Source organism: Daphnia carinata, chromosome 6 (genome assembly GCF_022539665.2).
Source record: "Daphnia carinata strain CSIRO-1 chromosome 6, CSIRO_AGI_Dcar_HiC_V3, whole genome shotgun sequence".
NCBI classification, from domain to species: domain Eukaryota; kingdom Metazoa; phylum Arthropoda; class Branchiopoda; order Diplostraca; family Daphniidae; genus Daphnia; species Daphnia carinata.
The window spans coordinates 4,369,520-4,392,037 of record NC_081336.1 but is presented as its reverse complement, the minus strand read 5'-3'; the positions used below and the strand labels follow the sequence as shown (position 1 = coordinate 4,392,037).

The following is a 22,518-nucleotide window of genomic DNA, read 5'->3' as shown; positions in this document are numbered from 1 at the left end:
GTAATCAAATTCTATTGCAATAATGGAGCAAAGAGTTTATCAAATCGAATCATAAAGCTTGTGATGGATAAGATGTTCCATCCGCAGCAGCGTAGCGTGGGCCTGTACTTGGATCGCCTTGGAATGTACGTACGTGGGCTATACACAGGATGTATTATAGGCCTACAGGTGGTGATTAAGGCGGTCCCCTTAGTTCGATACATCCATCGTCATAATAATTATTGTTTTTATCGAAGTATTTCTTGTGATGTTTCCAACAGATTGTAGTGGAGAATGTGAAAGGGAAACGTATCGTTACTACACAAATTGCAGAGATGAATCGAAAATTGTTGCCCCCATGGCCTGTTTTCCCCTCTCAGTTTTATACATACACAATCTTGTTTTCCTAATATCGTGATCTTCGATCAGTAATCTGCCTCAAAAATTGCAGAAAAGCGGACATGAATTCATCTTGATGGTCACTTCTTGAGGCGGAAAATCCGAATAAACGGTCCTTATGCTCGAAATAGAGATTCTATAGAGTTGGATAGGTCTGGAAAATCGGTAACGACATCTACGGATTGGCAGCGCATCCTAAAGGCCTAAGCCTGCAAATAAACCAAAATCCAATTTTAATACAATGAGAAAAACCAGTAAAACATTATAATTTAACTGAATTTTGTATCGACAAAATCTATTCCTTAAGTCTGCCTTTGTCGAATCCGCGGGCATTGTTTAAAAGACAATTGATATAGATGGATGGCCAGGAGTTCTTTGAGAGACCATGCTTCCATAAAAAAGCTTTGTACCTTTTCAAAAGGGAAAAGGGGGAGGAGGAAACATTTGTAAACATTGTGTTTTCCGGAATTGTGTTAATGTTTACTGGGGTGTTTGGACGTGATCAGACGTGACTCCACTTGTCTTGGCCGCACTGCGATTGCGCACACAACTTGCAATAGGTTTTTTCCAACTGGCAACGTAGGAAAAAACATGGTGGATATGAAACCCTTGCGTCACTAAACACCTGATGTATTTTCTGTGTTTTGCTAATTTTCCGAAATAAGTTTTTTAAATTGGGTTCTAGTAATTACTAAAAATTAAAACCGGTTGGACTGGCAGAATTCCATTCTTTTGATTGGATATCTAATATTCAGATGCCAGTTGGCGCCCGAAAAAGTGGCTTTCTACTTTTGAATGCTGCCCAGTCATCTATCTTTTTATAAAAGGTGAATCAACCACTGCTTGTCACTGACAATCAAATAAATGAGAAAAGATTATTGTCTTATTAGATTGTGGAAGTAACCAATTCAGCTATCTCAACAATATGGAAGGACTACAAAACAATTTCACAGCACCAAATCCTCCAACTGAAGTGGCACGAAGATCTGTAAATAGCAACAACAACATGGATCCATCATTTGTATCCTTGTCTTTCATTACTGATGACGATATACTGGAAGAATTCAATACGGTTAATGAAACTGTACTAGATGATTATAGCCAAGCCAGCACAGCAGCTTTAAGCATCTCACATGGAAGTAATGTATCACAAATGTGAGTATCCCAATAGCTGTGTACTGTGGAGATATATGACTGATTTCTTTACTCTTCTGCTTAACTTTTTACAGTGTCTCTCGAATTTCCGAAAGCCCAGCTATGGATAACATGTTGACCTCTCAGCTTAGTTCTGAACCTGATTCAAATCTCAATTTGTCAAGGCCTAGTCTTGATTCCCCCAGTGCAGATACAGCAATTATTGAAGATGATGAGGATGTCCTACCTGCCTCACCAATTCCCGCAAATCAGCCAAGGTTATTTGATAGATCATTACAAAAGAGATTTGTAAATAAACTGAATGTTGTTTGAACTGGCAATTAAAAATTGGCAAAGCATAATTGTGACACAACATAATTGTAGTTGTAGGAGGACTCCAGTAAGTTTGTCGCGGTCTTCAGCTTTTGTGACCATGGCTATTGGTTCTCCGGTTCAGGGATCCCTACGGACGCTACGTAACATTGAAGAGGCCGCATCTAGTACTGTTCCAGATAAACTTGATTCATCCCCAGAGGCTAACGAAGCTACTGCGAAAACGGTATGGCTTACACATTACCCTAGCCAATAGCTAGGCGAGAAAAGAATGTTGCATACCGCGTGAAATGTTTGTTTTGTTTATTTGTTTTGTTTTTCATGTTTCCTTTTTTCCAGAGTCCGAACGTGGAAGCACTTTGTAGCATATCGAAATCGAAATCGATGCGCCAAATTCAGTTCGAAAGTGATAGCGGGTCCAACCAATCGGCTGTGATTGAGTCTCCATCGTCGTTCCTGTCGGAGCCAAATAGGGGTTTCGACAACTCTATTCAAAAGCCTACAGTGAGTCGTCCGGCGGAACCTCCCGAAGACACCGATGATGGAATTGAATTTGTTGCAGAGGTCAGACGCAAGATCCGTGAGGAACCAAGTTCTCCTCAAAGTTCAGTGGCAATTCCTGCCGCCCAGCCACGCCGGGAGGCGGATTCTGCATCACAACACTTGACCCCACGGCTTACTCAATCGCCGTTATCTATTCCATACTCACAAGATCTATTGAGCACCTCACCTTTTCGTGATCCAGATTCACAAAGCCATCGTTTTGTCGAGTGTTTTCAGACTCAGGATCTAGTATCCCGCGCGAATCATTCACCTGGTGAAACTCCTCAACTTCCGGCAGACATCAGTAATGACATAAGTTCCAAACTCGAACTCAGTGCCGATTTGAGCCCTCGAGAGTCCCCATCGGTATAAGCACTATACTGTTGCTGTAGCGAATGATTACTAAAATTTTTTATGGAATACCTAGAATGGGCCTAAGATTAAGGTCGATCATTCCGTTCCAACTGTCAGCACACCGAATTTTCCTGATGAAGTGAAGGTCGAGGAAAAAGATTGTCGCAGTAGTAATGAAACAACACAACGTATGTCGTCGCAGGAGGTAATCTATTAATACGTCGTTGCCTCAAACATTAGATTTTGTGTTTGTTTTAATAATAAATAATAATTTTATAATTAATAACAAATTATTTTCCAGAATACCCCGGAAATTGAACCGGAACAATGGGTTCCATTCGAAGCAGTAACTCGAATTTATAACTCTCTAGAAAGGGCTTGGGTCATTCGAACTTTTAGCAAAGTACGTACAATCTAAAAAAGCAATTGATTTAATGTAATAACGTGAATAACGTATCCCAAATCTTAATTTGTAATCACGTAGATGTTACCCGTGTCAAAAATGGAAAAGGCACTTTCCGGATCGGTGTCTGAACAAGTGCGGATGGGTTTGTTTGACAATATGGATTGCGAAACATTGCCCGGTTCACGGCTTGAATCGTTTGCTGAACTTTTACACCGTCATGTTAGCCAGAGTTCAAGTGGATACAATGCAGATGTATCTGGGAGCTACAAGTCGGATTCGGCTTCTTTGCGAATGTCCCGCTTCTCTATCGCATCCAACTTTGAAACGGCTCCCATTGCCTGTAGTTCTATGTTAAGCAGAGCCAGCCTAGAACCACCAGTTTTACCTGTCAGCAGCGAATTCGCTATGCCTAAGCACCCCGTTCGGCAGAAAGCGACTCGCTCGGCCAACGCTGAAACAGCAATACCATCCAGTCCTAGCGCACTGTCGAAAGAAGATGGCACCGTTCCTCTTCCCTCGCACCCCTCCTTATACCCAGATTCGACGGAAGGTTCATTGGCTGTGGATGTAGCAAATGGCACGGCCACGACCGGAATGAAAGATGAAGAACCGCGACGTTTGACAGAACAGGAGGCATATACGGAAATAAAAATTATACGTAAACGTGGACGTAAGCCCAAAATCCCTGAAATGATAAAGGAAACGGAAACTAGCAGCGAAACGCCACCGAAGAAAGGCCGGCGAGGTCGCCCACCAGCGGATGGAACTCCAGCCAAAAACAAATCAGGCGGTACGAAAAAGAATCAACAATCCGAGAGAACGGAATCCAGTGATAATGGTCCTGCGGCAAATCAACCCAACCCTGACCAGCCAAATGTAGACCCTGGTAATGCTAAATCGTCGGACGATTATGTCACAGAGGTGGGAGACGTGTTACGAGATTTACGCCACAATTCCTACGAAATAAGTAATTTGCAATCACATATATTTTTTATTGGATTTTTCTGATAATTTTTGTTTTCTATTCATTATCTTGTAGACAAACCAGTTTTTGCACAATGGACAGGTATTGATTAACTTTAGTTCGAATACGCATTGAGACAATTTGGTATGTTTTGTTTTCCTCATTCGTGTTTCTCTACTTCCAGATAAGTGTTTTTATGCGGCCAAGATCACCCAACGTGACTCAGTACAAACAGGAAAATGGACGGTGGTTTTTGAAGATGGTCAATCACGAAGTCTAGTCGAAGAATTTATTTTACCTGTTTCACTTTTGAGCAAAAACCAACCGATCCTAGTCCTCAACGAAAACCTGTGCGAAGGACGGCCTGGTGTTGTTATTGGCTATAGTAAACTGAAACCTACTGAATCAGATGAAAAAGTACCGCAAATTACCAGACTTATTTCATGTCGCACAATCTAATCTTTACCTCTGCAGATGGAGCATTTGGTAGAAATGGATGGCTGTGAAACCATTAAAGTCCCGAGAAAGAGGTAAGACCATTACAACTAATTTGATTCCTCGATAACCAACTGCATGTTATGATGGCTTCTCATTTTCAAACAATCTTTCATGTCTGAATAGGATTTGTCTAACGCAAGAACATATACGACATTGGAGCGATTCGATAGTGGTGCCACAGCTTTTTTCTCCCCACACGTGTAACGTCAGTCTAGACAACATTCTGGGTGGGAAACGTAGAAGAGCGACGACCACCGAGTTAATAGTCTCTTCACCTCAGAAAACGCCGCGAAACCCTCGCACTCCGAGATCTAGATCGGAGACCCCAGCAGGTATCTTTTTTGTCACTATTTCCGTTGATGAATTAAATAATAACACTTTGTGTTCTTCTCTAGTTGCACAAGACCAAACACCTAAGCGTTCAGTTTCGAATACGGGATCACTGCGCAAAAAAATTACGGGAAAAAGAGACTTGACGCTGGACACGTCTACCATGAGCGAAAGTAGTGGCACTTCGTTTCTTCAACATGAAGAAACTTCACTGCGAAGTCGAATTCTCGATCGAATGCATTCGACATTGGTAGGCCGCACAACAGTTCAAAACGTAGTTGAAGAGGAGAATATTGGAGAGACGAAAGAAGAGGTGAACTTCGACATTGCAGGACCCATTCCCGAAAACAATCAGCTTTTTTCCGGATTTGCTTTTCTTCTTACGAAGGCAACAAGACCTCTTGAAGTGGACCCTGATGAAGTGACTGATGAAGTTGAACCGTACATTAATCCTTCTCCCTATTACAAGGAGCATATTAAGCGTCAGTTGACGGCAGGTGGTGGAAGGGTGCTAGAGCGCTTCGATCTAAGTCAACTGGAGATGGACGAAGGAACAGTATTGATTGTTTGTAACCGTCCTTGTCGCACTGAGAGGTATATCCGATCTCTTGCCGCGAACATTCGCGCGGTCTCTCACGACTGGGTAATTAGTTAAATAGGTAACAAAAACAGCAGTTCAAGTCTCATTCAAATTATTTTTCTTTTTAGGTTTATCAATGTTGTCAAAAGAACGAGAGATGTAATTACCAGCGTTACCTGCAGCCGCCCGGCATCGATCTTCAAGGAAATATTGTCGAGTGGTCTCCTACTACTGGTCGCTGTTTTGTTGGCACGCGCATCCTTTTGCATGGACCACCACAATTCAACGACCTTTGGGTACCTATCCTCGTCCAAGCGGAATGTATAATTGTTTCTCGTTTACCTGCGCGCTCAAGCAAACACGAACCTGAAGGTGCAAATGGTGACAGCACCGAGGCTGAAAAAGCACTTTGCGATGATGTTCCATTTGATTACGTAGTTACAACCAAAGACTGCCCTGCTAAAATTGTCGATCAGGCTCGTCGAATGAAGATTCCGCTTGTCTCATCTTTGTGGGTTATTCAATCATTAATTCAAGGCAAGATATTAAACCCCTCGTCGAGTCCACAGTTCAATTTTGACTACACAAAGCCGTGATGTTTTGTTTTTAGCATCTCAACCGTTTGAATGTTTGAAATTCAAACACAAAAAGAGCAAAATTCCGTATGACCGTTAGATAACAGTGTTCATTTTAACTTTTTTTAATTTTAATTGTCAAAAGATGACTTCTGGATTTAGTATCGAGTGCCATGTCGTGGCTTTTTAAGCCCTTAAGCCCCTTAGTTTTTCTTTTATTTCCCTTGTGGATGTTCCCATTGTCACATCCCTTCACCACTGAAAGTATGTTTGTTGTGAAACAATTAAGAAATACATCTTTACGTGGTGCTAAAATGGTCAATTAACTGTGATGTCCCATCTTTGATTTTTTAACGTTATAGATGATCGAGCTTTCAAGTAAATAAACATGAGCGGTTCTGTTAGATATCTGATCAAAAACAGAAATAAGAAAAATATTCATAAAATAATGCAATCAGTTACGACAGTAATTGATACGAAACTGGTTTGTGGAGAAGGTGTCATGTTTCTCAGATGAGGCGCCACATTTCAAGTGCAAAAAAATCGTCTGCACTGGCAAAATTCGTAACTCTCGAAAATTCGTTGCTCGATTTTCGCTAGAAATCTGCTCAGCAATTGAATGTTTTTCAAGCTTGAGTTCTCCGAGTTTGTAACAGAATGACGAAAACATAATTTCAAGTGCCAATGTAATGAAAACAGCAAACAAGTCATTTAAAGGCCAAATAAATGCTTGGTTTGTGTATTTCATGAAATCTAGTAAGATTGTGGTGTAATTACATCATAACACTAGGTATATTACCACTGCACTTGCTTTCTTTTCATTTCCAGAGTTATCCATGGGTGTGATGGTGACCAGAGGGATAATAACTCGGCGGATAATAGTAGCTTGGTCCGTGATGATGTGTTGGGTGACGGTTATTGGCTACTATGGCACCGACAGCAGCCCCAGCAATAAATGGTATGTGCCTTGCATAACGAGTTAATTTGGACGTCTGTGTAGGGGCAAACTGCGTTTCTTCATTATAAAGAGAATCGTACGGTTTTTGTTGGAAACCGAGCGTATTGAGTTCATCATTCGCAGTTTCACCCAACACATCGAATGACGAGAAACTCAAAAGAATCGTGGCTATTATAATGACATGGCCAAAAATCTGTTTTGTGAGTATGAAACCAGAATTTTGTAAAAAGTTATTTTAAAATCAAATGAGTGAATGATTCAATTACCGTTGAAGACTTCATGATAAGTGACCACAAAGACGGACAGAGCGAACAATCTTAACAAACGATTTGCGCCGAATTCTGTGTAATAATAGCCATTTTTCACCCTTTTATATCGTTCGTCGATGTTTGTGTAAACACAAAAAATGTGAATTCATCCATAATTGCTCAAATCCTGTTCAAGTTGAGGCCACCGTTTTATTTGTACGGTTGCATCACTGATTACTTATTAGCACAGGTGTAGAAGTGATGCAGTGTTTCACGATGAATACGAATTTTGTTGTGGTGTCGTAGAAAATTAGAAAGTGGCTCCTTGGTCGAACATTGTTTCGCCACAGCTTGTAATGAATAGAAGGTCCATCCAAGGACTCGTGAAAAAAGGAAATCATCTTGGTATTCTAAGGTGGATCTTTCTTCGTAGTATCCGAAGAATAGTTTACGGCACCGTCTTTTAGTTTCGCACCTAATCTTCGAGTCAACTGCTTTCTTACCATTTCTTGCATGGTGAACAATAATGGTTATTATTGCTGGGATATGAAAGGCTAAAACTAAAATGTATATCTACCATCAAATAACAGTTCAAAATATATAAGAGCATCGATGGTTCAGTGGTAGAATGCTCGCCTGCCACGCGGGCGGCCCGGGTTCGATTCCCGGTCGATGCAAATTTTGTCAATTTTCAACATGTTAATGTCGTTCAATGAAGAACCTACAATCAGATGAAAGTGGTAAGTGCAAAATTTATTTGTCACGTTTCCAAATTTAGCAGATGAACTGGCTTAATCCTTGCAAAGAATAGGCCATGGTCATCTTTTCTTTAGCTACTTAAGTTTTTTGTTGATAATGGGTTTCTGAACACTTCGTAAACAAGTTATTTGCTTGAAAAAAAGCGATATTGATTCCAAACGTTGCGTTGATTAGAGACCTAAAAGTTCTGTGACCTAAAAATGCTTTGTCTATCAAATAAGTTGACAAAAAAAAAATCAGAGAAGTACATATCATTGTCATATTGATCTCGACGTGATTTGAACACGCAACCTCCTGATCTGGAGTCAGGCGCGCTACCATTGCGCCACGAAATCATCCATTTAATAATATTATACCCATATAAAATCTAAGAATTAAAGTAAAAATGGCTAAAACCATGTAATAAGATATTGAGAAATATGCAGGCATAAGATCTTAAAAGACAATATAGTTTATTATATACTATTTGCACTATCTTATACGAGGGAAAATGGTATATTGGTGTTCTTTCGACAAAACTTACCGTGACAGGCAGCATACGTACAGTACTGTACGGTCGATAGATAGCAATGCGATAGATTTGAACAGTGATTTAGATTGGAACAGTACATAACACACAAAAACTAAACATTGTTAACATAAGATTTCGTGGCGCAATGGTAGCGCGCCTGACTCAAGATCAGGAGGTTGCGTGTTCAAATCACGTCGAGATCAGATTGTATGGAAATTATTAATATCGTATGATTTTTGTTTTCATGTTTATAAGGCGAAAGCCATGCCAGGTCACCCACTGTATATTCCTTTGTTTCCTGATTAGGGGTTCCATCGAAACACTATTCCCTTGTGCCCATGGCCAAACCTCAACAGCGCGCCAATGTTTGAAAATTGTTTTATACATGTTGTCGGTTGTTGTTCAGCGACTCCCGAACTGGTGGTTGCTTGTAGCTGACATAACAGCGCAGTGCAACGTCAGGTTTTCTGATTTTTAACTCCCTTAATTAAGATGGACCCAGCAATGAAGCCCAACTTTAAGTTTACCGAGTGTTCACGACTGCCGTGAGATGGCGTTTAGTATAGGGCCCCTAGTAGTAAGTTCTCGCTCATTCGTGGCGCTAGCGATTTCGCGCCAAAATCACCTTTATTTCAGTCCTGCAGACTACAGAGAAGATAGACAGCACACAGCACATGTTTTCTTTGCGTTTAGTCATCGTCGAATTTTTTCAGAAGAACCACGTGAATTTGAAATAACTCCCGTTGGCTGTTTTTTACAGAAAACTCTTGAGGTTGTAACGCGTTTCTCATTAAAATACTTCGATTTTATTAAGAAAAGTTACGTGTTAACTGAATAATTTTTCAAAGAAAGATGTCTATCATCATGTCGTCAAGTATATTAACCATAATTTTATAATAAAATAGGTCTTCCTATTGAAGAGAATTCCTTGATGTTAGAAATGTCTATGCAATCTGTTAATGATGGAGGAATGTTTGGTATGTTTGAAAGTTGTATGTGACTTCATTCAAATCCTAAGGTTGTGCTAAATTTTATTGTTCCAGATCTACCAGAAGACATTCGTAAAGAAGGGGAAGAACTTACAAAAGAAATTGAACAGGAAGAAAGTGAAAATGATGCAAGATTACTTAAAGCTCAACAATTAGAGAATCAATCGTCACAACCCGGTGAAATGCGATATAAAAGGTTAATGTGCTTGCTTGACCGCAGTAAATTTTATGCCAATTTCCTTCTTCAAAGGATGAATGCTAAGAAAGAAGAAGAGAAAATTAAAGTAAGTATATATTTCCACAAATGTTATTAGCTAAGTATTGTGCTTTAACAGTTGTGTAACAAACAAAATTTATATTGCAGCAAGAAAAATTGGCCAAAAAAGAAGCAGCTGAGAAGAAAAAACTAAAAGAAAATGATATAGCTAACCAGCTGGAAGAACCACCATCAGACATTGTGAAATCAGAAAAAAAGACAAGGGGAGCAAAGCGTCAGACTGAATTGCTTAGTCCTAATGAAAAAACTGGTACAGCATCAAGGAAGAGGTTGCGCAAGAATAATCTTTCTGAAGCAAATATACTAAATGTGCTTGATGAAAAGGAACTTCGGAAGCGAGCGGCACATGTAGGTGTTTTCGTTATAAACCAGCCATAAACATTTTAATGTAATAATAATTGATTTTACAAATTAGGCGGACGCTGACGAAGAGGTCGAACCTGTTGGTGAAGATCTTACGAAAGAAGTGAAAAATGAAGAACAAATGCCCGAACTCTTCGAAGGAGGAACTATGAGATCATATCAAATGGAAGGGTATCGTTGGCTTGTGGTAAGGAAGAATGCTCATAAAGTCTAGTATTCATTGGCTAATTTTGATATGCTTAGTCACTTTACGAAAACGGAATGAACGGCATTCTAGCCGACGAAATGGGTCTTGGTAAAACCGTACAGTGCATTTCCCTAGTTGCCCATTTAATGGATAAAGGAGTAACTGGGCCTTTTCTCGTCTGTGCTCCTCTTTCTACGCTCCCAAATTGGATGTCGGAATTCAAGAGATTCTCACCCCGCGTGAGTTTTAATAGCTGCTTCTTTACTTGCTATTTGACAATCAATGTTAATTTACTTTTAAAACTTGCAGATACCAACAGTACTGTACCACGGTAACCAAGAAAAGCGTGATGAAGTCATTACGGAAATCCGACAAAAATTTAAGATACCTGGTATTAACGGTTTAAAGTTTTTTCCTGTTGTTATCACTTCATTTGAGGTCGTTATTCGAGGTAAAAGAAATGCAATGCATTAATAGTACAATCATAACCTTAAAGCTGGGGTATTTCTATAGATAGAAAAGTGCTGGAGCAGTTGCAATGGCGCTACATAATCGTTGATGAAGGTCATAGGCTAAAAAATTATCAGTGCCGATTGGTCCAGTACGTACTATATCATTCTTTATTTGATGTATTTTTAAAATTATTTAATTTTGTTTCTCCTGTTTTTACAGGGAGTTGAAAAAATATCCCTCCTCCAACCGCTTACTGTTGACGGGTACACCGTTGCAAAACAATTTGTCGGAACTGTGGTCTTTGTTAAATTTTTTGCTACCTGAAATTTTTGATGACTTGGACGTCTTTACTGAATGGTTTCGTGTAGAAGAATTACAAGGATCCGAAATTGACCATAAAATCGTTGAAATGGAACGCAAAGAAAATGTCCTTTCCATGCTTCATCAGGTAAGTTTTCCAAAAATACGGTAAAATACAAATAACAAAGGCGTCTTTAACACCGAGGCAAATCTGAGCAGATTTTGTCACCATTCCTGCTTCGTCGACTAAAAACAGACGTTGATTTGCAAATTCCAAAGAAAAAAGAACTTCTTGTTTATTGTCCTATGAGTAAACTTCAAGATGAACTGTATCGTGCTACAGTTGATCGTTCTATTGCATTCCTATTGGGAGGACAAGAGGTTCGTGTTCACCTAATCATCCATGTTGACAAATTGTTTAAATTTAGTCATTGCAATCCGCATAATATAGGAAAAAACACAGATAATCGAATACCAAGCTAACGGTCGGCCAAAGCGAAAGGCTAAGAGACAAGACATCGATTACTCAAATATGGGAACGGAAGAGGTTACAGAAGAATTGGAAAAAATATCTGTTGAAAAGCAAGACGAAGAAATCGATGAGTGGATGAAGCTGTCAAATGATTTGCATTGGGAACCTCGGAAAGCGTAATTATTATTATTTTTTCACTCGAGTTAACCTTGAATTTAATACGAATGATTTCATTTGTGTGTTGATTTCAAGGAAGAAGAGGAGTATTCAAGCCGTAAACACTAGCATTAAAATGAATAATCCCATGATGCAACTGAGGAAAATTGTCAATCATCCGTACCTTGTCAAATGGGAAGTTGATATCGAGACAGGTAATTAATTTGCTGCGTTATCGCTAGCTACCTATTTTTATCGAATTGTGTAGGTGATTACATTGTTGACGAGGCGATGGTTAGCGATTCGGGGAAATTAGCTGTAATGGATCAGATGTTGAAGCGCCTCATAAAAGATGGTCACAAGGTAAAATTTTATTTGATAAATTTCAATAAATTTGTTGCGCCGGCTACCTAACTGTTAACTACATGTAGGTATTAATTTTTAGCCAGCTAACAATGATGCTTGACGTTTTGGCCGACTACCTGTCAATGCGAGGTCTCAAATTTGGCCGACTTGACGGACGGATGAACCTAGAAGAGAGAGCTGTGGACATGGATAAGTTCAGAAATGACCCTGATATGCCCGTGTTTCTTATAAGTACGAGAGCTGGCGGGCTCGGCATCACCCTTACTTCTGCGGATACGGTTATCATCTATGATTCAGATTGGGTGAGTGCTTCTTAAATCGTAAAATCGCAGTGGAATGAAAATCATTCTTTGTTGTATCTAAATCTCCTTTCTTTTTTTTTCACAATAGAATCCTCAATGTGATCTGCAAGCTCAAGATCGCTGCCATCGTATCGGCCAGACAAAACCAGTTGTTGTTTATCGTTTAGTGACCTCAGATACTGTTGATCAACGAATCATCGACCGAGCTGGCGCCAAACGAAAACTGGAAAAAATGGTCATTCAGAAAGGTACTTTTCATCCGCTCATGAGATGCATTTTCAATGTAATTACGCTTTCCTGGCCGTTGTTAAGAACTCAGCTTTGCGTTTTTATAGATAGCGTCTTCTACGTTTTGTTTTAGGATACTATTCAAATGATTGCCAATTGCCCATTATGGACTCCTCGTAGGACTTGACTTTCATTTAGGAAGCTCTAGAACAATGATTATAATGCGGAATTCATAATTTTAAAAATGTTTTCGTTGCTCAATGATTTAGGTAAGTTTAAATCGGGTCTTCAGGCCGGCGGCACCAGCAGTATAACAACAAACGAACTGATTGAGTTGCTGAAAGCCCGCGATCATAACGGCGAATACCGAAGCTCATCTGGTCAAGGTGAGTTTACTCGTCTGTTTTTTATTTCATCTCCAAAAATAGAAATGCCGGAACTAAAACATCCGTGTTTTATTCTTCCTGTTTGCGTTTCTTTTTGCTCAGTGTTTACCGAAGAAGAGATGGACGCTCTTATGGATCGGTCCGATCTTGTCAGTGAAGCCGGCATTGAAGTTAAAGAAGAAATCACGCAGTTGCAGGGTGTTTTTAAACGTCTCGATATACCACCAGAAGAAATCAAAAAGGAGAAATGAATAACACCGAACAATCAAAACGAGAGAGTCGTGGTTAGCGATGCATCGAAGAAATTCACAAAATTAAGGCGCATTCTTATTCTATTATAGAAGACGATGAAAAAAGAAGTTTTCAAAATTAATGTTCGTTCGGATTCTGCCATAGAAGACGACGAGAGAAAGTATTTAAGCCGATTTCTTACTTGCTCGCAGTATTCTGTTTTTACTCAGAGAAAGAAGCCCATGCTTCAATTTTAAATTCGGTTTTCTTATCATTCCGTATGTACACAGTGACATGTGTGTCTTCAGTAAAGCTGTTCTAAATTCTTGTGTCATTGCAACGACTTTTGCCTAGTGAGAGATTCCACTGTAATGATATGTGAATGACGAGGACAGACACGGACATTTTTGATCTGGGCTTTCGATATTGCTACACTTGACTCGCCCCGCCGTGCTACATTTCTCATGGCAGCCTCTTTTCATCGGTTTGCTCATTCATTTCATTTTTTATCATGGCTCAGCCGCCTTGTTGACGTATGTTGACCTACTTCTTCGAGTAGTATACGGAATTCTCCGAATCCTGATTCGAATTCGTTGATTTATAAAAGGAATTTCACTCCTGGAGAGCTTCAGACGTAAACGCAAATACCCTACATGAAAGCCGAAGTTTGCTTACATGTTGTGAAATATGTATGAGCGGAAGGATGTTGTTGCTTTTGGCTTTATCAACGAAATTCGTGCCTGAATTATCTTGGACGATCTCACTCTAAAAGACATTTTTCGGCCATTCAAAGTTGGTTACCAAACTAATGGAGTGTTCTACAATTTTCAATAGCCAAGAAGGAGGGGGGGGGGGCGGGCGGCTACTTTCAACATAGTTGTCTAGTTGGATCCTTCTACTCTCCTGTCTAGTAAATGGATGTAGGGCAAATAAGTTAGGTTGGTGGATGGGCTGCCCTAGGTAATTCCTCACGTCAATGAAGTTGGGCAGGGACAAGGAACAAATCTGTCTGTCGACGTTAGCATTGAAATGTGTACAAGAGACCTGCCTCTATCAGCATGTTTTTCCTTTCGCCCAGCTGACTTACTTCGAATCAAGTACAAATGCATGCACCCCTATGCCTGTCAAGGAGACTCAGTCGTGCGTGATTTGCAACGAAATTAAACTCGTCGCATACTCGTTGTTGCCGTTGTCATTTCTCATAACCCGAAGTGCTGTGTGTCACGTAAATAATTCAGCCTAACTGTTTGCCTGTATACAATACGTGAGATAACGCATGGACCGTTCTCAATAGGAACATTGGATCCGGTTTATCGGCCGGAATTCATAGCGCACGCAGACCTCGTCCTGCTCCACTTATTCCCCCACCTCTATGCAAAGGAATGGGGAGAGGCAGTCATCATCATCCATCATGTGATGAGTATACGCGGCATAAAGATTCGGGTCATTTTCTTTTTTTTTCTCAATAGGTAGGTCGATTAATCGGAATTCTTTTGCATTTCTCGTTCGTGTACCCATCAGACTGTGTACAACGAAATATCTGCTGCTATCAATCAATTTCTGTGTCAACTGAGCTCTTATTGGTTGTACGACGTTTTCGAGATAGTTGAAACGGTAAAGTTATGCATGGAGTAAGGTTGGTTGATTCTTCAGCAATCATTGTCTCCTAAATAATCGTCCATGAATGACCTGCATTCACTAAATTCGTTCCTGTTTCATTTTGACAGGCACCTACTGAAGTACCGGGTACAGCACACAAAGACCAAACACCGTGAAATGTAGACGTAATAATTAGATTCCATTGGCTGCAGCCATGCGGAATGACTGGTACGTCCTCATCGACGTCGATCACGAAAGATGATTCGTCTTCTTTAGACCGCAATGTGGCATGTGTATATTTCTTCGAAGTAGGAGAAATACGCGTGGCGTGTGCGATCGAATCTTGGTGGCTCTCGCCCCGATTCTGTTTTGTTCTAACGCTTTTGTTTACCGGACGAGATGAAAGAGCGCAGCAAGAGAGAAAACAAAAAGCAATCCAAACAAAGCAAACAACCAGAAATCCGATGTGATCTTTTGTCCAGTTTTCTTGTTGTTTGGGTGTTCAGAGTTTTGTGCCAACTTGTCAGGTCTGTATGGCCCAGACGCCACACGGTTTGGCTGGTCGGCGTGATATGCTCGTTAAGAGGCCACTCGATATGGATAGTGTCGGAATCGGAGCTCTTGTTTGTTCTTGTTTCTTCAATCTTTTCTTTTAAGTGTTAAAAGCTATTGTTTCGACACGAGCTTTTGTTTTGATTCAATTCGTTCTTTTTGTTCTTCATCCGATCAATGGTATTTTCGTTGTTTTCTGCTTAGAAGCAAAGTGCCATCTGGCGGTAACAAGGGATGCTCTATGTGACTTTAGATAATCGGCTGTAACTTTGCACGTTTTACATGCGATTCATAAAAAGACCAGTGATGTTGTTTCACAGATAAGGAATACGACTTGATAAGTTAAAGAGACCCTCTTCTTTTGGGTCTTATCTCCCGCAATGGCAAACGTAAAATAGTACGATGTTTGCAGAAGACAATTTGCGTTGCGAAGGACGGCGAACAAACAAGTCTGGGACAAAGTCAACAAGCCGCAAAGGGTTGGTTGGTAGGTCACGAACAACAGCAGTACACAATAGTATGTGTTCGTGTACGTCCGGTTGCCAAAACATGTTTTGTTGTTGCTGCATACCATTGCCATCAAATAAATCTGCTAAAACCGAGGGGGCACTACGTTTCACGTACAAATACACGAAACATCGTCGCTACGGCCATCGAACTCTCGGTAGAATGTGAGCTGCTATGACAGGCCCGTGTACACGAGGCGATAGTGTCGGTGGTACGCGCTGTACATTCTTCCTTCCTCATCATTCCTCTATTTATTTACTGTGTGGCACGTTTCAGGAATTCGGCCTCCCATTTTCCGCGCACGGCCAAAAATAGAAGAATGAAAGAAAGAAAACAAAAAGAAATCTGTTGTCTTTAGTATCCGCCTTGACCCCGTCTGTTGACAAGAGGATGAAGGCTGATTGTTGAAGCAGGATCATTACGTCATCGTATCGCTCGCCACACACGACACCGCGTCTTCGTTAAACACCGTCTTAGATAGGAGTGGAATACTTGCCAAAACTGTTGAGCATTCCTCGTCGGCCCGATCAGCTGGTGGAGAAGGAAATGGGAAATCCGTGCGCGCCATCGATAATGGATTGAATCGTTTGGCAGAATAAGGAAGAAAAATCAAATAAAAAGCTTGGATAATTAAATGAAAAATAAAAAGAATGGATAAAATAGTCCTGTAATACAATGTCCCCCCCCCCCATCTCAGCTACGATATTACAATAGTCGCTAATACACTGGCAGTCGTAAAAAAGGATCCTCGGTGTGCAGATAAAACAGTCAAACTGCGGCTTGTTATTATTGTATTTACGACGGGCATAATCATTGCCGTTATTTTTAGCAAACTAGGGAATTGGACAGTGGCATGGAGACGCGGGTAGGGAAAATGTTATGAAAGAAAAAGGAAGCGTGTGCTAGGTGCTGCTTGCCAAGGCATTGAGCGTTTCGTTCATTTTTGCGATGGTTGGCAGATGTTTTGGCGGATAAACTTTCTCGGCAGTCAAACAGCCAGGGGGGGGGGGGTCCACACACACACGTACATCGTTTGACGTAGCGTAAACGAGTGCGTGGTTAGTATAGCAAAAAAAACAAATAATCTGAGCTTCTTCGTTTGTATTGAACGCTTTAGAAACTCATGCAGCCATTCACTATGTGTATCATAGAGAACTCCAGTTGCCATAGTTAGCAGGCTGCACGTCCTGTATTGTCCTGTAAACCGCGTTCGAATATACCAGCCCTAGCAAAAAGGGAAAAATTGGTAAACGTCGAGAACGTGAGTCATAAAAGCTTGGTCAACTCGTGAAATCCCGCTGTTATTGTCGACTTTTTTTTTTTTTTTCCCGCAAGACAAATAATCGATTTGAAATCATAGGCTTGGTTCATTTATTGATTCCTTCCTAAATCATGATTGAAGGTTGGAACGTAATAAAGGAAACACACGATGCAACAAGCCATCTATCACTGTTGACGAAATCGAATTACGCGCTAGAAAAGAAGAGTCGGAAGCAGCGACGGCACATCTTCAAAATATGAAAAAAACAAAACAAAAAAAAAAACAAAACAATACACAGTGACTTGTGTTCCGCTTTTTGGGGCTGCAATTAGACTGTGCTCATTCGTGCATCGCTCGCACGTTGGCTTGGCAAAATCGATATTCTCCCTGCAGTTCCGAGGTGCACCACATTTTGCCATTTTACAACTTTTCCTTTATTGTAACAAACAGGATCTATTTAAAGTCGACGCTCACATCGAGTTACCAGCCATTACTGGCATGACAACACCAAAATAAAAGAAAAGTTGTTCCCTTTTTTGGGGCGGGAGGGAGACGTTCGAAGAATGCATCTCTACTTGGTGCTAATATTAGGCTATAGAATTTGCCGTTGCGAAGTGTGAAAGGATTTTATTTTCTTTTTTTTTTTTTTTCTTTCGAACGAGGCCTATTATTGCATGCGTTTGTGCGTGGGGATGTTAGACATCGTGAGCGGTGTGAGTGACGTAATGATAATCTATTGGCTGCCTTTATTAGCCTACATACCTTATACAAGCGTTCAGCATCTATCGATTTCTCGTTTCTGTTTTTTTTTTTTTTTTTTCTTATTTTAAGAGAGTTATTCTTGTGTTTGGAAAGCTTGCGCAGTTCCGGAACGTTACGACAGAAACAGTGAAATGGGCCGAGACGGACTGAGGTCAAAGAAATGGAAAGAGAGGGTCAAATGGATTTTTTTTTTATTTTTGAGTAGTTTTCGTTGATGTTGGCGAATGTATCGATCTCAACCGGTGCATTTATTGCCAACCAATTTGATAGCGACGAGCTCCTTTTCGAATCCTGTTGACTGGTTTCTACTATATGGATATTTTATTCAAGCCTGACTGACAATGACTGCTGAGCCATGTATTTCGTCGTATCGTGACGCAAACTGGACAACGAGAGGTGCTAGAACGCTGCCATGTCGTGTTCAAGCGGTTAGGACCGTGCAAAGACGACGAGTAGACGCGTCATTTCCCTGATGGTTCGCCCAGCCACTTGCAGTATAACACAGTCTGAAAGATATCCCCCTCTTCTTCTTTTTCTTTTTGTTTTTTTTTTTTTTCTTGTTGGCCCGTCTTTTTAACAAATCGCTCACTGTCTACCCCTGCCTGCGACAGCATAACAAATGACGCTAGTCACGCCGCGAGGATCGGCTACTTTTGTGACTTCTTTTGGTGGAGACAGCTCAGTCACTCTACTGGAGAGGCGAGTCACTATCACTTGCAAAAGATAGATGCTTTATTTCGCCGTGAGAAATGATGATGATCAACCGAAGCTGTCGCATTTAGCGCACGAATTATCGCCAACAAGATCAGTATCACTGAAAAAAAAAATAAATAAATAAAAAAAAATAAGTAAAAACGAAAAAACAAAACAAAAAAACAACAACGATAAAAAATGGCACGCACTGCCGTAATTGTGTTGGAGGGTAGTTGAAAACTGTGTGTGTGCGTGTGTGTGTGTGTGTGTGCCTCGATTTTTTCGACGTGGAAAGAAGCCATTGGACATCTGCGCGGATGTGCATGTGTAAGACTCGACAAAGAGAGTAGGCGTCAACACGACCCTCGAGTGTTGCCAATTTTGTCAGTGCCTACTCACGAAAAAAATGAACAACCTGAGGCTACGAATGCGTCAAAGTGGGAGAGGTTTAAATTTGGATAAGATAATTCTTGTTTTTGTTTTTTCTCTCTTCTCTCTCCTTTGCCTTTTTGTAAGAAAAAACAAAATTCGCTTTGTTTTTTGTTTTTTTTCGTTATTATTATTATTTTTTTTTTCGTTTTGTTTCGAAAAACGATGCCAGAAGACTGATTAGTGTGTGTGTGTGTGTATGTAGGGGCGGCGTGAGTGGGTTTGCCAAACGAACGAAAAATGCGTGGTTTCTTTTCTTGTATTCTTTTTTATTTAAATTTTTTTTTCTTCTTCAAATCCGCATTCGTGTGTGCTTTGGTAGTAAGCGGCTAGCCGACGGAAATGAAAAAGAGAAAGAAAAAAAAACAAAATTTCCGATTTTACAAATAGATACCCAACTGGTAAGCTGTTTTGATTTCACATCAGGACGCAGGCGAATACAGTCATAGAGTTGTCTGTTGCTGACACGCACGCCGATCGTGTCTAGACTCGCAATGGGGATGCGGAAAAAAAAAATTCGCGGAGAATAATAAATGGAAATAATAAAAGGAGTGCGCGAGGAATAAGACAAAAAAAAAAAAAATACGGTAAAACACAACTGAGACGAACGAGAATCAATTCATCACCGTCAGCTGGACCGCTTCATTTGACAGTTTTTTTTTTTTTTTGTATCTTATTTGGTTTTTGTTTTATTTTTTCTTCATTTCTTTGTTCGATGAAATTGCGCAGTTGTTTTGCAAGCAGCTTTTTTTCGAAAACAGTAGGTCAATCCTATTATCCGTTTGCATTTTGTGGGCCCCGAAGATTGGAAGTCGGGCCTTTCATCCTAGCGCAATTCAACGGGCAAAATAACAACTAGCATCTCGTTTAAATTGATTTCTATAACCTGCATAGCAAAAAGAGGATTTCATTTTTCTTTTTTTGCGATGTTCGCCATTTTCTTCGTCATGTGGTACATTACATTTATTTTCCCTGCGCTCAAAGAAAAAACGCACGTCTTCATCGATCTGTACTAACAACCGTTTTCTTTTTTTTCTTTTTTTTTTTTGACATTTTGTAATAGGAAATCTCGATTGTTACGGATGCTATCACACCCATACGGGCAATTTCACAATCTGCTGGCCGAGATCGATGTTCTATAGTCGCAACGCAGGTGTATACCATTACCGATGGCTACAAAAACGATGTGGCGGGCGAACGAACGTTGTTTGGAATCAATTTACTGTTATTGGTTCGCATTTTTAGATTTGTTTTGACAACGAAACTAACGTGCCAGTTCACTTTTTTTTTTTTTTTTTTTTTTTTTTTCGTGCCCAGTTTTAGCTGTGGTCGTAAAAGGCGATTTAAAAAAACAGGAATCGAACGTGAGCACCTCCCCCTTAAAAAACACACAAAAAAAAATCGAGAATTTCATCTATAAACATGTCGTTTTTTTTTTTTTTTTTGGGCTGAAGCTTCTATTGGCCGTTTTTCTTCCTTCGTTTGATGGCGTTCACCGTACAGACATCGCACGTGCCTTTACGGTATCTGATGGCCACGGTCGGGGGGGTTCTCCTAGCTGGAAAAAAAGCTGTCAGTTTAGTTGGCTCACTGGCTTTTTCGAAACTATTCATTCCAAACACTTCATTTTCTGCATTTTCATGGCACGAATGAAGAAAGCAAAGAAAAAAGAAGGAATTTATGTAAAAAAAAAAAAAAAAAAAGAGATGTGCATATTAAACATAAAATAAATATAAAAAGAGAGAGAGTTTAAAGGCGCAAAATACAAAAAGATAGAAGCTGAATGATGATAAGCTCGTATCGGAATATTGTGGTGGCTGCCTAACTCGATTGCGCTTCTGCTTCGTCAACATCTACTACGGCCCAACAAGCTGCACACCCGAAAAAGATGCTGGCCAATACAGCTTTTATAAAACGAAAACAAACAAAAAGCATGTTCGTGTTTCGTGTGCTCCGGTGTAAATATGCATCGGCTGCTCGATGTAATAGATGTTATGGTCTACGTACAACAATATATTAATAGCTGGCGGCATAATAGACTAATGAAGAAACTCTTTCTTTTTTTTTTTCCATCCCTTTTATGGATTTTTTTTTTTTTTTGACCCCCCCCCCCCCCCCCCCCCCCACTAATCGATTATAAAAATGTTGGTACAAAAGACTCGACATGCAACTGACGAGCGCCTACGGGAAAGGAGGGGCAGAGAGATTGGGACTTTGCCGAACGTCTATAGAAGGCGGTAGTAATATGCTGGCGTACAGTGTCTCTCTCTATATGCCTTATATACCCTTTTTATTAAGAATTGGCTCACGTTCGGCACACGAAGACCTGCCCGAGCGGCTAGCGTTGTGTCTATAGCTGTGTCTATATAAAGATGACGTTGGACGGATAACAAAGAAAACACGACGAGACTTGGCCCTGCACTAGAATCGAAACGCTATACCCCCACTGCAAAGTCTATTAATCCGTGAGACTGAACCATCAACGCTCGCCGTTACAACCGACGTGATGATCCCTGACACCTAAAAAAGAAGCGCCCCTTTTTTTTTTTTTTTTTGTTTTGTGCTATTCTCGTCATCTTTTGCCTATTTATTTCTTTTTTTTTTTTTTTAGAGGCTCAGTTTCTCCATTTTTTATGTATGCTTTCCTCCTGTTAACGTGCATCGTGTTACGCTAGACGGTAGCCCCCTACAGATACGGGGGGGCGTATCCTTAAATTTGTAGGGCAGCCTTGACGGACGTAAGAGCATTAAAGAGCTCACGTCTTAAACTGGTGTATAGTTAAACGCATGCATCTTGGTAGAAACATAAGGAAGTGTATACGGTTGGAGCCAGTTGATCGTGCGCACAAGTCCGTGGACGTACATACATATATATCTATATACGGTCTGTGATCAGAGACCAATTGTAATTACACACACAGGGTCTGCCTCGTTATCGGTCCCAGGTTCTTTGGCGGAGTCCTGGAACGGAGAATGAACCGTATAGTAACGAGCTTTTTTTTTTTTTTTTGTTTGTTTGTTTTTTTCCTGATAGATCTTGTGGGGCTTAATATGACGTCGTGTTTTCTCGCCTTAGCTATTGGGGTCTCGAGGGAGTCGCTATAGATTGCCGTAACACTTTTGTGACTCGCTACCGCTGCTCTCGGGTGTTCCTCATCAAAGAAAAAAAACAAAACAAAAACAGAAGGCCCAATAAAAGATGATGAGAAGAAAGAAAAAAGAAAAAAAAAAAGAAATAATACCTCGAGGTGGAGATAGAAAAAGAGACAAGAAGAGATGAAAAGGAAGGATAGAAAGAGAAAGAACAAAAAAAAAAAAAAAAATAATAGAAATGTGGGAGGGGTCGAACTCACGTGACTACCTTGCGTCACTGGTAGAGGAAAGAAAAAATAATGCAAAAGAAAAAAAAAAAAAAAAGACACAATCTCCATGGC

At 40.3% G+C, this 22,518-nt stretch overlaps 3 protein-coding genes and 3 non-coding genes across 7 annotated transcripts; 4 read left to right on the top strand and 2 right to left on the bottom strand.

Moving 5' to 3' along the window:
* The first annotated feature begins 947 nt into the window (after positions 1-947).
* LOC130690100 (TP53-binding protein 1-like) lies at positions 948-6,421 on the top strand. Of its 2 annotated transcripts, none has more exons than XM_057513066.2 (14): positions 948-1,205; positions 1,269-1,533; positions 1,608-1,790; positions 1,897-2,071; positions 2,185-2,754; positions 2,816-2,947; positions 3,044-3,145; positions 3,227-4,115; positions 4,188-4,214; positions 4,297-4,529; positions 4,587-4,642; positions 4,734-4,942; positions 5,006-5,583; positions 5,649-6,421. In XM_057513066.2, the coding sequence occupies exons 2-14, from the start codon at positions 1,304-1,306 to the stop codon at positions 6,114-6,116; spliced, it is 3,852 nt and encodes a 1,283-aa protein (XP_057369049.1). In that variant the 5' UTR covers positions 948-1,205; positions 1,269-1,303; the 3' UTR covers positions 6,117-6,421. The 2 variants fall into 2 exon arrangements, with proteins under 2 accessions (XP_057369049.1, XP_059351969.1); XM_059495986.1 differs by having other exon boundaries at positions 948-1,220; positions 1,283-1,533.
* A 384-nt stretch (positions 6,422-6,805) lies between these two features.
* Positions 6,806-7,394, bottom strand: LOC130690200 (uncharacterized). The gene is made up of 2 exons (XM_057513210.2): positions 7,320-7,394; positions 6,806-7,246 (listed from the first exon to the last, which is right to left on the bottom strand). Exons 1-2 carry the CDS (start codon positions 7,332-7,334, stop codon positions 6,926-6,928), a joined length of 336 nt encoding a protein of 111 aa, XP_057369193.1. The 5' UTR covers positions 7,335-7,394; the 3' UTR covers positions 6,806-6,925.
* A 513-nt stretch (positions 7,395-7,907) lies between these two features.
* On the top strand, positions 7,908-7,978 carry Trnag-gcc (transfer RNA glycine (anticodon GCC)). The gene has a single exon. It is a non-coding gene; the product is annotated as a tRNA-Gly (tRNA).
* A 345-nt stretch (positions 7,979-8,323) lies between these two features.
* On the bottom strand, positions 8,324-8,395 carry Trnaw-cca (transfer RNA tryptophan (anticodon CCA)). Its single transcript has one exon. It is a non-coding gene; the product is annotated as a tRNA-Trp (tRNA).
* A 307-nt stretch (positions 8,396-8,702) lies between these two features.
* Positions 8,703-8,774, top strand: Trnal-caa (transfer RNA leucine (anticodon CAA)). The gene has a single exon. It is a non-coding gene; the product is annotated as a tRNA-Leu (tRNA).
* Positions 8,775-9,212: 438 nt separating this feature from the next.
* LOC130690105 (lymphoid-specific helicase-like) lies at positions 9,213-13,606 on the top strand. The gene is made up of 17 exons (XM_057513079.1): positions 9,213-9,343; positions 9,477-9,548; positions 9,615-9,844; positions 9,925-10,185; positions 10,253-10,387; positions 10,444-10,626; positions 10,697-10,838; positions 10,901-10,988; positions 11,060-11,288; positions 11,360-11,521; positions 11,592-11,788; positions 11,865-11,983; positions 12,037-12,131; positions 12,200-12,436; positions 12,525-12,684; positions 12,934-13,050; positions 13,153-13,606. The coding sequence occupies exons 2-17, from the start codon at positions 9,503-9,505 to the stop codon at positions 13,299-13,301; spliced, it is 2,550 nt and encodes an 849-aa protein (XP_057369062.1). The 5' UTR covers positions 9,213-9,343; positions 9,477-9,502; the 3' UTR covers positions 13,302-13,606.
* Positions 13,607-22,518: the final 8,912 nt, after the last annotated feature.

Coding starts and splice junctions, on each gene's coding strand:
- LOC130690100 (XM_057513066.2), top strand. CDS start 1,304: ATGGAAGGACTACAAAACAATTTCACAGCACCAAATCCTCCAACTGAA. Junction 1,791..1,896: donor ATTCCCGCAAATCAGCCAAG/GTTATTTGATAG, acceptor ACATAATTGTAG/TTGTAGGAGGACTCCAGTAA. Junction 4,215..4,296: donor AGTTTTTGCACAATGGACAG/GTATTGATTAAC, acceptor CTCTACTTCCAG/ATAAGTGTTTTTATGCGGCC.
- LOC130690105 (XM_057513079.1), top strand. CDS start 9,503: ATGTTAGAAATGTCTATGCAATCTGTTAATGATGGAGGAATGTTTG. Junction 12,132..12,199: donor TCATAAAAGATGGTCACAAG/GTAAAATTTTAT, acceptor AACTACATGTAG/GTATTAATTTTTAGCCAGCT. Junction 12,685..12,933: donor AAAAATGGTCATTCAGAAAG/GTACTTTTCATC, acceptor TCAATGATTTAG/GTAAGTTTAAATCGGGTCTT.